This window comes from Lepeophtheirus salmonis, chromosome 1 (assembly GCF_016086655.4).
Source record: "Lepeophtheirus salmonis chromosome 1, UVic_Lsal_1.4, whole genome shotgun sequence".
NCBI lineage: Eukaryota > Metazoa > Arthropoda > Copepoda > Siphonostomatoida > Caligidae > Lepeophtheirus > Lepeophtheirus salmonis.
Window position 1 is genome coordinate 50,372,865 of NC_052131.2, and position 17,873 is coordinate 50,390,737.

At 33.9% G+C, this 17,873-nt stretch overlaps 1 protein-coding gene across 2 annotated transcripts in view; it reads right to left on the bottom strand.

The window, feature by feature from the left end:
• Window positions 1-17,873, bottom strand: part of LOC121118950 (uncharacterized) — a 232,018-nt gene that overhangs the window by 56,280 nt on the left and 157,865 nt on the right. For both annotated transcript variants that reach the window (XM_071894089.1, XM_071894090.1), the window contains exons 3-4: window positions 9,255-9,665; window positions 8,334-8,504 (exon numbers count right to left, since the gene is read on the bottom strand). In XM_071894089.1, coding sequence (XP_071750190.1) covers window positions 8,334-8,504; window positions 9,255-9,665 — 582 coding nt within the window. The remainder of the gene's footprint in view (window positions 1-8,333; window positions 8,505-9,254; window positions 9,666-17,873) is intronic.

The window sequence follows — 17,873 nt, forward strand, 5'->3', positions numbered from 1 at the left end:
TGATTAATTAGAACAGCTACAAGTAGCAATGAGAAGAATGAAACAAACACAAATCCCACTCCATATCTAGAAATGATATAGGCAGAAAATACTCCGATGTCGATCCTGAGTTCTAATCCGAGTCCAGATAGCTAACTAATAACACTCAATATGACTCTTCCGTTTTTGCAGAAGCACACAAACTATTTATTACTTTAGAGAATATATAGTCCTATTCAGATTGTCAACAAGAAAAAACAGCTCCCACTTCCTAGGACATATTTTATACACTTATATATATAGATTTAGCCCAAAGGTACCTTTGTAAACCAAAACTATGTATGGTTACGAGTTGCTTTTCTCTATATATAATCCATATATATTTGTAGATGTGACAAAACCTCTAAATAATAATTGCTCTTTTATTTTACAATTGATTAACCTTTATGATTATAAATGTAATTAATTACTTATTAAGCCTCGTAATTATTTCATTTAAATAGTGTTTTTTTTCCTTATGGAATTGTACTAGAATGTATAAGAAAATAAAAACATGTAAATAGCCTTGAATTCTATTTAAGTGCGTCATTGACCCACCCAAAAGTGGTATATGTACAACATTTCTAATTATTTCATGTTAATTTCATAACCCATTTTGAGTTGTTTCTACATATACAAGGTGATGAGAAATAAACTTTAAAATAATCCAGGAATGATTTCACATGTAATAAATATTCGATAACTATTATTAGATGTATTTAAAGTACTTTCCCTGATCTGCAATAATAGCATCGGAAATGAGAAGCAAGATGATACAATCTCCTCTATAGACAAGACCTCCCATGCCTCCCTGATGGCTGACTTGAGGGAGTCAATGCTGTTGTGGTTGGCACTATAGGACTTGCTCACCATGGTGCTCAGCCAATAAAAGCACAGAGGGTTGAGGTCGCAAGATGATGTGGGCCAGACGTACGAGGCCCAGTCTTTTGAGACCTTTTGGCCTTGAAAGAGAGTGGCAATTATTTTCCGATTTTTTTCTTGTGAATTCATTTTTCTATACGAAACTTGGCGAGAAGAAAGACATATTACAATACTCTATATGTTTACTTTAGAAAAACTGACAAAAGGGTTACAAGACATCGTAAATTAGCATCAAAATCCTTAAATTTCATATGCAGCCACCCTATACCAGGTGTTTCATTGAAATCTAAACACTTACTAATTCAATAATTAATTAAAGTTGAGTGATTGAAATGAATTCATATTTGATATATTAAAGCTTAAACAATTGTTTACAAAACATAACAAATCTGAGCTCTCTAACGTCAGTGCAAGTCGAGAAAAGGACACTTAAGCGTGATCTACGAATTTCCATTTGCACACTCCAAGCAGTTGGGCATCTCCAGGGCCACCGTCAACAAGTCCAAAACATTGGAGAGGTAAAAGGAATCTGTCAAAAAGGCCAACCAGACCCGGATGAGTTAAAGAGAACAGCCATGCCAATGTTATCAAGTCCATGAGGGACCATGCAAGAGATCTCAGGGTTCCCAGACCATCCAGAGAGATATCGAAAAAGTGGATGAAAAGATTCTTGTGAGGGTGGAGACTGGAGAAACCACCAGAAATGGAGAAAGCCCTCTCCTCCATTGCAAGACTCTTTTGAATGAGTCTTTTCACCAACCCTCTTGACTACAACTGTTGGGTGCATGTCAGGAAGAAGGTCTGCAGTGTCCGTCATCCAACCATTGAAGCCCTCAAAACCACTGTCAGCCAGCATTTGGACGGCATGACAAATTACAATACCTGCAGATGGTGCCAGGCTTTCTACCGCAGCCTTGAAGCCATCATTGCCGCTAAGGGCAGCTACATTACTGATTAAGAGAGCTCAGAGACACATCTATTTATTGTGTTAATTTTCTTGAAATTCTATTTTTTATTAATAAATTATATCTTATTCAACTTTAAAATTCAAAGTGTTCAGATTTTAATGGACCACTCAGTAGGTACATGATTTTGCATGAATATGCGTATTTTAAGGGGCTTTTAATTAACCTTGAGGCTAGGTATAAATACAAAGCAAAACAAAAAAATAAAAATATAATTATTTGCAAATATCAACAGGTAAATCATTACTCAAGGAAATAGTAGTGATATAAACAAATGTATTTCACAAAAAAAAAAAAAAAAAAAAAAAAATGCATGACCTAGAGGATTTCATCATATATTATCATGTCCTAAAAAACAGGCTGGGGAAGTAGCATGTAATGTTACACCTTTGTGCAGATCAAAATCCAATTTATAGGTAGCATGAATATGGGTCATGTTAGATAGTCATAAGAGTACCTTTTGATTATTAACAATTTTAACTATCTTGCTCCTTAATAGTAAGTAAATATATCTAACGAATAGTGTTAAGACTCGGTCCAAGATCGAATGTTTTCTCTCTTAAGTGGGGTTAAAAAGTTCTGGGAATTTTCGACTAAATCAGTTTTCAACAGGAAATTTTCAATGTTGAAGGCTGGAGACGGTAAAATTCTAAGTGAAAAATATATTTTTCAACATATTAATGGAGGAAACAAACAAATTAATTGACAAAATTTAAAAAATGCGAGTAAAAAGTTGCATCGTTGAATATGTGTAAATATTATCCGGGTAATACGATTGAAAGTTCATTTGATCCAGATAGAATTTTCTTTGTAAGATCAGAAATGTAAATTCTTAAATGATCTATAAAATAGACTTTTGTAAAGAAATAAATGAAAATATTTATAAAAAAGTAGTCCACTTAAGTCGTGGGTCTAATATATTAGCCCCACTGTCCCCTGATAACCCATTACCATCTATGAATTTAACTGACGAAAGTTAAGACCCTTCCTTCCCTCTTCCGCTTCCCCTAACGTGTTGGGTCAGAGGCAACACGCACAAAAAAAAAGTTCATTGGGCTTTAGTGATATTGAAAATTAGTAAGCTAAATAATATTTTTTTATAATTATGACTATTAAGATATGTTTGTGATGGAGGAAGGAGAGTCGAAAGAGAAGGAATCTTCAATATTCTCAAAAGCTCAGTATCTAATTATACTCGAGTATGAACTAAAAAAAAACTAACGTAATGCCCTTTAAAAAAATACAGAACACTTCAAAGTCACGTAACCCACTCATTAGAAAAATCACATAGCAAAATTTCTATGGAAATTTTTGGAAACTTCCCGCATATTTACCAAAAGATTCCTTTGCAATTCTAGTTTTAAGTGTTTTTCTACTCAATTTTGAATAATATTTTGACTCAGAACACGATCTCAGACCGTAGACCAAAGCTTCATGGTTTTTAAATTGAGGACTGATTTTTTCAGTCTCATTATATAGACCGATTTCCCCCTATATCTTGATTTATCAGATGCACAAATATAATTTTTTGTAACATATTTAATTTCATAAAATGTTATTATAGGTCGATTTTCACAATTTTGAAACATAATTATTCATTTGAGATAAATTACAACTCACCAAAAAGTACGTGGATGTAAGAAGTTTGGATGATGTCCTGGGGATACCCTTGTGGTGATATATATATGTAAATAGCACACATTTACACATAACAGAATCCTCTTAAGGTCTTCAATGAAGCTCTATAACAATTACTAATAATTATCATAATCAAACCCTGTCTCCTCAATATTAGATTATGGTAAATAGGATCAAATAATATTACATATGAACGTTTCTTTGGTCGATAACCAGGTGTGGTTGGACTGTGAAGAACCATTCATAATAGCATTAGAAAGGATATACATTATATATGTAATAAAAGCTTAAATACTCGCCTACATTTGTGAATCCCTTGGGATTTCGTTTGCACTACAAGGAGGAGTGGAGAAAATAAATATTTGATCCCTTGCCGGTTTTGTAGGTTTGCTCACTGACAAAGAAAAGAACGGTCTACAATTGAAATGGTCGGTTTATTTTGACAGTGAGAGACAGAATATGAAGAAAAATGCTATGTATAACTTCAAGAACACCGTCCCCACCGTCAAGGACGGGTTTTGAAACATTCAGCTTTGAGGGTATTACTCTGTTAAGAGGAAATAACGATTTCACCCCAACGAAGGGAGGATCATTTGTGAAATCCTGGGCGACAACATCCTTATCTCAGAGCAGGCACTGAAAATGGCTTTTGTAACAGGTACTCCTGTACAACTATGTCCCAAAACATACAATCAATGCAATAAAGGAGTGACTCAAAAAGCCGCTCATTAAGGTCATGGAGTAGCCTACCCAGTCTCCGTACCTCAATTCTATAGAAATTGAAAATTAGTTAAAAATCAATCTGGGTTGACCATGTCCCTTTTCTTGAGACTGACATTTCAGTTAAGTTATTTTCTTTTTTAAGGCCATGGACGACTTCACTGTATCGAAGGAGGATGGTCAGGGCTATGATTGGAAATTCTTGGGTGATAATGAAAATGAGTCGTGTAATGGGTCTTAGAGCACGGCAATTACCCAAAACTACAACCAAAGCAAGAAAAGCTCAAAAAAGAAGTACAATAACATCATGAATTGGCCCAGCCAGTCTCTGGATCTCAATCCTATAGAAAATCTTTATCCTTGGGCAAATTTACAAAATCGGCAAGGGATCAAATTATTATTTTCTCCGCTGTAGATGCAACCAGGGGTGACCTTGTCCCCCTCCCTTGAGACTAATCATTCATGACCCGGCATATTTTATGGACCATCAATTTACGATATCTTCTTTGTTAAGGGAATGGACGACTTCACTGCATCGATGGGTCAATTTTCAGGGGTATTTACCGGAATATTTTTGGTGATACCTCCTTTCTTCGAAGCAGGGCACTGACAAGTGGCTCAAGAATAAATTTATTCAATACATATTTATTAATATCAGCTGCCTTATATATGATTTAGAAGGGAGAAAATAAATGAGTGTTTTAACGGAGAGAACGGTCAACATTTAAAATAGTATTATTGCAGGGAAACAAATTATTTAAATTTTAATTAATTAATTATGTTTAAACACATCTTCATTAATTTTATTATGAATATTTAAAACCATTTACATCAAAGATGGGCGAGAATTCTTACTTCAGAGGGAGATGTTAACACCCCACGACGAGATATTAAATAATGAGCAAAAAAGGAAAAAGAGCACACGCAACAACCTTTTTCTTTTTCTAATTTTTAAAAGTAGTTTTTTCATCACAAACTACTCAACTCTATGAATGATATATCAAAAATGTAAATATTATTATTATTATTATAGAAGGGGAAATGAGGGCTTTCGGCGTGGAAAAATTAACTCCTCCTCTTAATTTATAAAATTTGCATATAGAAGTTATTTTACGCATAAACGGCGTTAATAAATTCTTCTAATCAAGAATCCATTTTCAAAATCCGTGTAGATAGGGTTTTATTACGTTACAAAATTAGGCGTGCATTTCCCTGCGAAAACCGTGTCTCTGATAGTGATAAAAATTGAGTGTGTAACGGTCATGTTAAAAAAAAGGAATCCAAAATCAACAATTTGAAAAAGTTTTTGGAGGAGATCAGCTGTAACATAGGAGGAGGGAGAGAAGGAAATAAATAAGAAATTGGCAAGAACTACTCGGATATCGATCCCCAATTCTACTTTGAGTTCAACAAGGTCTTGCAATTATAACTCTGCAACAAATCCTCAGGGTTACACTCCGTCTTTTATGAACAGACGAATGTTCAATCAGGTACTGAATACAATTGAATCCATTTAGAAAAGGACTACATAGGAATTAAATAATAATGACAACTGCTAAGGAAAAGAAAATTCATTCTTCAAATTACCAAATCCAAACAACTAGCCTGATAAAAAAATAAAAATGATTTACATCACTGGTCTCTGATATACACTGTATATAAACCCCTTGGTTTGGACACAGTAGGGGCCCCAGCTTCATCCTAATGTACATGATACACTTGAACATTGATCCCTTTATTTTATTTTTTAAAGAGACAAGGGATATTTATACTATATATTTAAAAAAACACATGAAGGACTCAAATAAACAATATAAATTATTTAATAACCTGCAATTACCTTTACATAATTAGTATTAAATAGCTAATGGGAGTTATAATTAACTATGTACTTACATTTATGCATAATTTGCAAAGAAGTAATGAGAATCAAATTTGTTGCTATAATGTTATAGACTATTAAATAGTTATATGAAATGTTTAGATATACGATCCAGTGATTTTGTATAGAAGGTAGTTATTAATAAATGGTTCATAAAGATATGGACAAAAATATATTCAAAATTGACCAAGTCATTGAATTATAGATACATGGAAGTCTATCGTCAGGAATCAGGACGGTTGGAAGGAGTCCAAGTTATCTGAACACCACTTTTGTGCCTTTTTGGAGTGGGGAGGAGGGGGCACCATCCTGCTGGAAAATGGCTTTTGCTGTGTTAGAAAACATTTTCCTTTTCAAAGGAGGTATAGTTTCTTCAGTACGAGATAAAGCTGATATCAAATACTAGCTGAGGATCTACGTTACGTTGTACTCGGCCGTCCCAGTTTGGTTTCGTGGAATCAGGTGAAGATCTGACACTGCTTGGTGGCTGATAACGGCCCAACCCTAAATTTTCAGAGGAAATTTCACAGTTGGAGTGGGTTCCACATCTCCCTTATCTCTTACCCAAACGCAATCTGTTTGGAGATTTGGGACATGAAATAGCTCAAATGGACTTTTATCACTAAAGAGGATACATTACCAGTCATCTGCAGTCTAGTGTTCCGCTCACGACGGAATTGAATCTGGGCCTTTCTGTGGTTTTCTGAAAGTTTGGGGTGCAGACGAGGTTTGTATGGCAAAGCATTCAAAGAGTGCCTCAAGTAGTTGTGGACAGATGACTTGGATATTAGGTAGCCCTTTGAAGTCAATCTTGCTACAAGTTTCCTTGTGGATTGCCTTTGTTTGGTCAAAGATTTTGAAATCACCAGTTGGGGAACTTTGCTAATTTTTTTCTTCCTTCCTTGATCCTTTTGATTTGCAAGGACTCGTCCATCCTTCCTTTTCTTACACTAATTCTCAATGGTCCTGAGAGGAATTTGTAGCCTTTGAGCAACGTTTCTCTGGCTTGATCCACCCTCTATCATGCCAACAGCCTTGGCCCTGGTCTCCAAAGAGTGCTCTCTCACCATTTCGGATATTGAATTTCAGCTAACATCCTGTGATGTTTTCTGAGCCCTTTTATACTGATGTATGATGAAATGATCGAAAATTATTGGATCAGAAAAATTGAATATTGCCTAATGATTATATCAGCCAAATTTCATTTTATTCCGACCAAAAATAATTTTTCTTTTATTAAAAATATCCGTTTTATAAAACAGATATTTTTAATACCACCATCAATTTTTGTACGTACAATGTTCATTTTAAAAGAATATATATGTTCCTTGAATTGGTAAGATGGAGTTGCATTGATCAAGAATTAGTAAACATTATATTGTTACAATTACTCAATCTGACCTAGGAATTATCTTTGAAGTACTCCATTTCACCAAGAACGGTCTTTGAAGTTTATATAAGTTACATAATGTATACTTTCTACTCTGGGAGCGACTGAGTATCGAACAAATGGAGTTTAAGAGAATAGTTTATCCTAAGCGCGTTGTCCATTGTGCTTCGTCGCCCCATTAATGACCTTATTAAAAAATACGTTTTTTGATGACACTTATAACTTTGTGTAACCCTACATGATGCACTGTGAAAAGTTGAGAAAAATTGATGGGTGTTCAATTTTGTCATATGTGAAAATATCTATAATCCCGGCGTGCGTATATAAAAAAATGTGTGTGTTGATAATCAAGACAATATTACTTTTTTTATCTTCCCTACTTTGAATATTTAAACGTGATAATTTAGCAAGAAGCCCTATCGTGATTTCCGTAAGCAGATCTGTCGTCCTTCAAAGTCATCATATTTTTGGATGACCCTCTTTCAGGCACTGTGCTTTTTACGTTCATCAGGCTTTCAGCAATGTACACATTTCTAAATATAGATGTTAAACAAATTAACAGAAACTTTATTTTTTATATGGATATTCTTTCAAAGAAAATCTGACAAAAAGTAACAACAAAGGGGTTTTTCACGGATGGTTGATTAAATCAGGTGGTTGAATGTCTTACTATACTATATAGCTATCACAAAAAAAAACATTTTCTTTACAAGGAATAATAGATTATGAATTCCATCATATACAAGATGTATCCTCAAGAAAGTAAAGGAATTTACGCAAAACTCTCTGTGTATTTTATTTGACAACTAGACCATGAAAATTAAAGGCTTTCTCTTACCTATACAACGGGGTGCTGATCCAGCCCATCTCCCTGTGGATGTATTACAATGGCTAGAAGGATTTCCAATCATTCGGTAACCCTTTAAACATGAATAGTTGACAGAGGTGTCATTCACATGGCTCACAACAGTCGAAACAGGCTGTTCCGGGTCACCACAGAGTCTTTTCTCTAAAAAAAGGGAGTACAATAATTAAGTAAATTGAACACTAACATTGCACTAATCAAAACAATAAAAGAAAATAGCATATTCTCGGCTGAAAGTTGATTCCCCCACCCCGTGAGATGTCGTGTTTGAGACATGTACCTATGTAACACATGGGGCGTAAAAGTCCCAGACTCCACACATGCATGGCCCTGTTTTTGTTTTAATTCACCTCATTTTCAGTTAGTACCAATTTTCAAAAGACAGCTGTCAAAATTTCATGACAATCTGTTCTTTAGTTTTTGAGTTATTGTACTAAATGAAACGCTATTTTTGTAATTTAGACAAGAGTGGATCAAAAACGATTTGGTGTTTTAATTTTAAACTACTTTTTGATGGTAAAAAATACTGTTAAAGCTAAGCAATGGGTTGAAAAGTGTTATGAGGACTCGACCCCCCCAAAAAAAAAACAAAAAAACAGCGTGTTTTCTTTAAACACGGGACATTTTATCCCATGTGTTACTTAGATATCTTACTCACACAGCCTAAGTCACTTTATAATTTGACCTTGTGACGTATGTAATTTCTTCTTTCCTTCATAATTTACAATGTGGAATCATGAAGGGGTTTCAGTCATTTATAAAACATTTTGCACCCCTTGCGGACAAAAGTGGCCAGAAAAAATCCTTAACAAACGGAATAAACACGTAATATTTATCGTCCTGACATTCCTTTCTTTTACAGCTTTGGTGCTAATATCAGTAACCTAAACATACCTTGAACCTGAAATACCTCCACTTCACAAATCCCAAAGTACTCCAGCTCCTCGCGATCATCTCGTAAGTAAACAAATTGTCCAGAGAAGCCCTCACCATCATTACATAGAAAAATAGCTTTTTCCTCAGCAAATTCACCATCAAATTTAGAACAGGGCTTATACATAGCCTTATTCCCTTCCATGAGCTCAATCACAAAGATGGTGAAGCGTTGATATGATCCTGGAGAGATCGTAATGGCCACCGATTCAATAACATGAGATTTGCCCAGATGCACTTGCCACCAACGTGTTTCTGAGGAACGGGGAGTGAAAGAACATGAGCTGGTCAAGGAGTCCACGGCTAGTTCGGGTTCGTAGGTCCACAGAGTGGCGGACTGAAGAGCGGATTTGTTAAGAGCCAAATTTTCACCTAAAGAAAAGAGGATAATATATGTTAAAAGAGTTCATATATACAATTCACAAATAAAACTGACATTCACTGCATGTAAATGCTTATTTACTGTTTGCTTTATTAAAGCAAATGTTCATTATACATGAATGGGCATGCATATGACTTATTTATTCATAATAAGCTTAGTAACACATAAATCATTTATAGTATTTTAGTCGTAGAGTTATACAACCATATATCAACATATAAAAAGACGACATTTCAAGGCATTCAACTCTTATATACTCTTCAAGAAGGGCCTGTATTAAGTTTCTATTGAATACATTTACCACAAGATAAATAATAGGTATTATTAACAAAGTTTTATATGGTAAATGCAAAATTTCATAATCAAATATTAATAAAAAGGCTTTCCATTATTCATCTCTCTACGCTCACTATTTAAATATCATATTTCAGCAATGTGACATTCATTCTAATAATCAAACGTTGCAACAAAATGAAGGTCTTGGAGCGCCTGCTGGCTGAAAGCCACAATTATTATTCTAATTGAAGACGTAGCAAACAAAAGTGGCCATTAAAACTTTTAACCTCTAAAGGTTTAGCCTTAGAAAATTTGACTTGGTTATGAGTTCATAACTAAGTATGTAATTAATAATTTAGATGTGAGGAGATTAAAACAAATTTATAGATTCTCATATTAAAAACAGAAAAAAAAAGAAGATTAGTATTGTTATTTATAAACTGATAAGCAATTTATTTTTTCCCCCGAAATATTATTGTAATCCATATTCAACGAAAACTAACCAGCTTATTCTATTAAATTTCTTAATAAATATCAAAAACTAAATTGACCAAAAATTAATTAAAATCCGCCTTTTTAATGGCATTACAAAAAAATTGAAATACCATGTATATTCTATAACTTCCGTTATGATATAAAGTACTTGAAGAAAAAATGGAAAGATAAGAGTTTCTGAGTAAGGTCCTTCATTTTACTCGATTGTTTTGTAGTTATAAATATTTTTTTAAATATTGTAATCAATATAAAGTAATAGGTAATGCATTTTTCAAATGCTGAAATGTGTGTACAAATTTGTTATTTTCTTTGATTTTCATCCATAGAGTCATTTCATGTCAAAATATCGTACGGAATCGTAGATTTACTTACAGATTTTTTTTTTTTTTAAAGGCTTTAAAGGCTAAACCTATAGAGATTGAAAGTTTTAATGGGCATTTTCATGTTCTACAGATTAATTAAAAATAACATATTTGAGTTTCAGCCTGGGCGCAAAAAACAAACAAACAAAAAACTGTTGTATGGTGTTATCAGTGGTCATAAATTTATATAAAAATGATGTTTAGAATAGTGTTGTGACGGTCCTTATTCCGGACAAAGGACCGTGGTTTAGTTTAGTCCGGTACCATACAATACAATCACACTTGAAGGTCCTTAGAAATTATAAAATTGATCCTTCGTGATGTCATTGAGGGTGTTTCACCTTTTTTACAATGAAAGATGGAATATTTTTTGCAAAATATGACCAATAGACAGGTTTGATTTTCAACTTTTTTCAGATTTCGACTATGTTTTTGTGTGGAAACGTTGTCATATTGTATGAAAATGACCAATGCAAAGTTACAAAGTTCTATATCTGTAATTCGCACATCTCGATCAAATTATGAAAAAAGGCAAAAACTCTTTACTAAGTAAATACCAAGAGATTTATTTTTGTTATTTTGTATTGAATAATATTGATTGAATTAAATAATAATGATAACAGCTTAGAAAAAGAAAATTCACTCGTAAGTTTGCTAACTAAAAAAAACAACAACAGGGGATTTAAAAAATAAACCCATTTTCATCACTGCTCATAATGAATGTCTGAAAGAATTAAAAGGATTTTTTTTTATTAATTATAATTTATGATTGGTCATCAGAATAATAATAATTTAATAAAGTTCTTATAATTACTGAAAATGTTCATTACAAAATTGTTTTAATTGAATTATCTCTTTCATTTCAAAACTATTCTACACACTAAGGGAAAAAATAGCCTTTAGTTGATCAAAAAAGTAAGAGAAAAAATGAGTGTGCATGAAATGTAACGTGTATTGTTTATGTTATACAACAAATGGTCCGCATATGGTTCAGAATATACAGGCTGCGTATGTTATATGTGCTGCCACTTTGGTGCTTTCTCCTATACAAACATAGGCACTTAGGCATTTTTTTTTGTTAGATAGCATGTTCAAACTTGCACCAGTTGGGAAAAAATTGAATCAATAAAAATTCGTTGTCTCAAATATTTGGAAAAGGCACGGAGCTCTCCTTGACAACATAACAATTTTTCAATCTCTGAGACTCAGTGAGACATTCGTTCGCAAGTATAGGAGGGAATTTGGGGACTCTAAAGTTGATTTTGAGCTAACAACAATCCGGGCTGAGGACTAAACTTCGAAGTCCACATTATGCCTCGTTATGTGTTCCCCAAGGCCTCATTGTCTACACAGATGCCTACCCGGAATTGCTAGAGACCAAGGTGAAGCACTAAATCGACGTTGTTGTCAATGGGAAGCCTTACATGTGTCAGGAGGACTCGGTTCCCGACCACACTTCGAAAAAATAGTATCCAATGCCTCCAAGACAAATTTGACGACTTAATCTCTTTTGGCTTTCAAATTCACCAGATCTGAAATTGATTTTTTTTTTTTTGGTGTGTGGAGTTGCTATCGAACGACAAAACAGCCAAGCCCCTGCATTACCAAATACAAAACGTATCAGCCGGATCAGTAAGGAACTCCAGGATTTGCTAATGGACCAAGAGAGCCTGCTCGCGCTTTCGGTCTTGTATATAGACTATAATTGAGGCTGGAGGTAATTTTTATGGAATAAAAAAAATTAGAATCCATCAAGGTTTCATAATATAGTTTTATTTTTTTAAATTTGATAATTGGTTGGAGAGGAAATTGCACTTGAAAAAACAACAACAACAACTTTTTTTCAAGGTACAAATAGCTTGTACACCCTGTATATGTTACAATAGACTTAAATGATGTCTCCATTTTATTCCCGAGATTGGCTATGAATTATTAATACTTATATTGAATAGGGTAGTACCAATAGAAGGTTCTATTTATATATGATTTATTTTCAAATCTAAGTTTTTTACCACATTTTATAAAACAAATAACCGATTTGGTTCATCATTGTACATAGGACAATATATATATTTTTATTATCAAATATACACCCACAACTCCAAAAATAGTTGGCAACCCGTCTATTTGCTTAAAAATAAAGCATAAATATCAAATAGGTCACTCAAACCCAGAAATATTGACTTATGTACAAAAATAAATTGAACTGTAAGTATGTCTAAACCATTTCTTATTCTTTTGAAAAATAACAATCAACATCTATCGCGGAGTACCTTACTGCTAAGACCCCAGTATACAGCGTTTAATAACGAACATTGAGCATATGTGCAGGCATGACGTTGTTGGTTTTTTTGGGGGATACTCAGAAGTATTGGGGGTCAGTTAAAAAAAAAAGGCATCGATCAACGAAGTATTTATTCTACAATCGTGGAAAAGGCAGAGTGTCCTTGTTGCGATCCGCGCTGGAGGAGGCCATGCTTAGATTGCAAACTTCTTAAAACTGTACAGTTACTTTGTCTAGAGAGTAAGTAAAGAACTGGAATTTTTCTGGAGGTGAACAATAATCTATACCATGCCGCCCTGCAAAGAAAACGTTGACTTTGTTGTCAATTTTTTTTTTTTTTTTTTTTTTTTTTGAATTTGTTGTACCCAGTGTTTGGCCTCCTTACTCAGTGGGCCTGAAAACCATGAACATCTTTCTGTAGGACACAGATGAGTGACACATCAACAGATCCTCATGCCACACAAAATCTGAGATGATTAACAGGATCCGGGACGAATTCCGGAATCTGCCAAAGGAACCAGTCATTAAGATTTACTTCCAGCTTCCATTAGCCATTGGTTTTGGTATTAAAATAGTTTAGGAGAATACTCACGTAAAAAAGTTGTGTTGGTTATAAAATAGCGATCATGGTCCTTTGTTGTTGTCAACTGTCGATTTCTCTGGGTTTTTTTCTACTACGGATTTACAATTCCATTATAATGGGCTAACTACTACCGAATGATTTTGGGCGTTTTTCTGTTGTTTTTTTTTGGAGAAAAGGTATGTAAAAACTCGAAATTTTATTTTTAACATTTTTTATAAGTGATTTGTACATAAGGCTTGTTATAATGAGGCTCTTAACTCTTACGTTGAGAAATACCTCTTTAAAAGTATTGATACTTTTGATTACTATATTTATGAACATAAGGCCCAAAGTTTAAATAAAAACTTTATTCTATATAGTTTTATATCCGGTGAAGTTTTTTCTTACATTAAAAGTGTCTTTGTATGAAGCAACTTTTAAAAGTATTGTAGGTTTATTTCTAGAAACATCGTTACCTTTCCTTTGGTTGATTAAACTCGAATAATGAGTTATCGTAAAGCTGTGAAAGCTGGGAGAATGCTGAATCAAACTTCTCCCCTCGCTGTCCTTCCCCTCAACATACACCCAAAAGGTGTAATCGAGGGGGTCGGCATCAGGGCTTTAAGGGGTCAAAAGTGTCAAAAAAGAGTTCATAAGACTCATTCAAAATGGTGTTGTAATGGAGGAGATGGATTTTTTTCATCCTTTGGTGTCAAAGGAGGCCTTTCCACAAACACATGGCTCTTTCCATCCCATTTTTTGATAGTTGTCCCCCACAGTCTGATGCAAAATTCAGAGATCTCTTGCAAAGGCCCACTTTCCAGTATGATTTACTTGACTTGTACTTAAGCTAGAGAGCTCAAGTTTTTTTGTTTTGTTTTGAAACAAACTATTTATGCTTTAATATATCGAAATATGAATTAACTTCAATCACTCAACCTTCATGAATCATTAAATTAGTAAGTGTTTAGATTTCAATGGGCCCTCCAGTATGGTTAGAGCTTAAAATCCAATCAAGTAGGTACATAATAGTTTAAATACATTAGTTTTTATGAGGATTTACAAATTAGATAAATGAAGCTTGACTGAAGGTCAAGCTAGATTGCAAATATATACATAAATACTTATTTAGTTAATTTATGCAAAAATGCATGGGTCAATATGCCTCCTTTTTTGCAATTATGTACAACAGCTATCCAATTATTATTTACAGACATATTTATCTATAATATATGCGGTTTAGACAATGAGAGGTACTTGATATGATATGTTTGCCCTAAGGTAGGAAGGAAGTCCTTCATAAAGACGTTACTGCCAAGGGACTCCTTAAAGGTATAAAAAAAGAGTTTTTTTTTAAAAAAATATATAGTTATGTTATATGTAATAAATACTTCCGTATATTTATCCAAACCAAGGATTTAAAGAAGTAGACATGACATGCAGTACTATAGATATAAATTGTCATTTAAGGTCACTATTTGGCCACTTTTTTTGATGTATACATTCTAAATATTTTGTGGTATACTGCAACGTACAATCAAAAAGTGGTTATTTTTTTATGTAGAGTTCTTTCCAAAGTTGAAATAAAGATTAATTTGATGTAATTTAATATTTTTTTTTTTTGTAAAAACACAACTAAAATTGACGATTTTAGCCAACGATTTTGATCAGAATGTTCAATGCTGATCAAATGGAAAGTTTGCAAGAGTTATGATTACCAAGTTACATATTATGTGTAGAGTTCAGAGGTGGTTATTACGGTTATAACTTCTGCTAACTAGTGGACTAAGAACAAATTAGCAGAATACCAAAAGAAAAAAATGCGAATCCCATCTTTGCTTACTTTGAGATCTACTTATTTTTGAAGATTTCCTATTTGAGCTCATAGTTTTGGTTACGCTTCGAGTTTGTTCTTAATGGCCTCACCAAAATCCAATTTCCAAATAGATAGATTTATAAACCCGTTGTTTCTTAGATCATTCACCCTCTTAGTGGGACTTCTGCAAGGTCAAGTGAAGAAAAAGTCTCGAGGACTAAACATGCAAACTATAATGAAGACTAAATAATCTACTTGGCACAGGTGGCTGGCCGTCTATGACATTTCATTTTCAAATAATATATATATATTTCAGTCTGAATCTCCTCCCTACAGTCTTTTTTTTTTAATCACTCGAATCTTTTTTATCATTCAACTGTCCTAAGGACCGATTAGTCGGTCTTTCATTTCATATGTACTAGCTCTCTTTTTATTTTCTTCACTCCTAGCTGGGATTGAAGTAATTCAAAACGAAGAAAATAATGAATGTTAGATAGAAGGTATAATAATCCATGAAAAAATTTCCACAAGAAAGATTTCCACAATTGATCAGGATTACATACCCCATAAGTTATGTATGGGTCCCCGAAGTCCTAGGAGTGCCGTGCTCAAAAACTTCATCCCAAAAAATCGTCCATGGTCTGATGGAAACGTTATACCTCCATACTTCTTTTCGCCAGGAGCTAAAATTGGGGCCGATGAGGACATATAAGTCATTGGCCATGTTGATTCGGAGACAAGTCAAAAGTACCTACCTGAACCCCCAACCTGAGCCCCCATGACTACTATTGGTGGGGCTTCATCGAAAGTAGGTATACTACAACTAGACACCAAAATTTAAGGGCCTTAAACTCAGCCATTATTCATTCTTCGTCCAGCTTTCCAAAAACAGAAGTTATACGGGCATGCCAGAGTTTCCGACCTTGTATCGAGGCCGTTGTATTTTTATATATAACTCCGAATACATTATGAGGGTTGAGCATCAAATGAAGAAGGATTCTCTGCCGTCTTTTATATTAATGATAGCATTTAGTGTCTCTTAAATAGTATTTCTTCAAAATTATTGAGTAATTGGTTCCAACATTATATGATTTATAGTTAAAAATAGGTTTAATAGTTTATTCTACGGATTATGTTATCAGGGATCGATTTTAGATAACTACAGTTTTGTGTATACATGAACATTAAAGAATATTATTACTTCATCGTATTATTGATATAGGCATATTTATATGCTTAAAATAGAACATGCGTGTCCTTTATTCCATCTTCTTAGGAGTATTATTGAATTTTCCATATATGTACATTATTACTTAGATATTGCTTTAGTAACAAAAAAATGCAATTATACATAAAAATATGTTGAGTGAATTTATAGGACGAGTAAAAAACAACAACGACTCAAGCCATTTATAAAATATGTTTTATATAATATTACATATATCAACCTCGAGTGATTTGTCTCTCAATGAAGTTCTAATCAAATCAATATTGCCGCTGAAATACTCTTTGTTCATGATTTAACACTCTGTAACAACTTAATGCTATTCAAATCCTAAACGTTACTATTAAAATGAATGGTTTTAGGACATTTTGACAAAAGCCACTTTGCCGAAAAAAATAAGAAATACCGAGTGGTACATTAAAATCTGAACACTGAATTTTAAAATTCAATAAGACATAATTTATTCATTAGCATTAAAATTTGAACAGAATAATTACTATAAATAGATCTGAGTCTGAGCTCTCTTAATCATTAATGTAGCGTCCCTTTGCGACAGTGATGGTTTCCAGGCGGTGGCAGAGGAAGTCTTGACACCTACTACAGATGTAGTCCTATGTCATGGCGTACCAGTCCTAGCTAAGAGTAGCTTTGAGGATGAAGGCCTATGCAGGCCTTCCCATCGACATACAACCAAAAGATTTAGTCCAGGAGGTTGGGATTAGGGCTATAGGGAGGCCAAAGGTATCAAAAGAGAGTCCAAAAGACTCTTGCCACGGAGGAGATCGGTTTCTTTCATTGCTGGTGTCAAAAGTGGCCACTTCATCCTCCTAAGGCTCTTTCCACCCACTTTTTTTTATAGCTTTCTGGACAATTTGGTGTGAAACCTCGAGATTTCTTGCATGGGACCTCATGGACTGGAATGGATTGTCCTAGGTTTTTTTATTCATCCGGGTCCAGTTTAGTCTTTTTGACAGAGCCCTTCTTCTTTTCCAATGCTTTGGACATGCCGGCGGTGGTATTGGAGACGCCTAACTGCTTGGAATGCCCGAATGGAAAATCGTCGATACCGTTCAAGTATCATTTTCGTGACTTGTACGTAAGCTAAAGAGCTTAAGTGTGTTTGTTTTGTAATTAATTATTTATGTTTCAATATATCGAAATAGGGTTTAATATCAAGT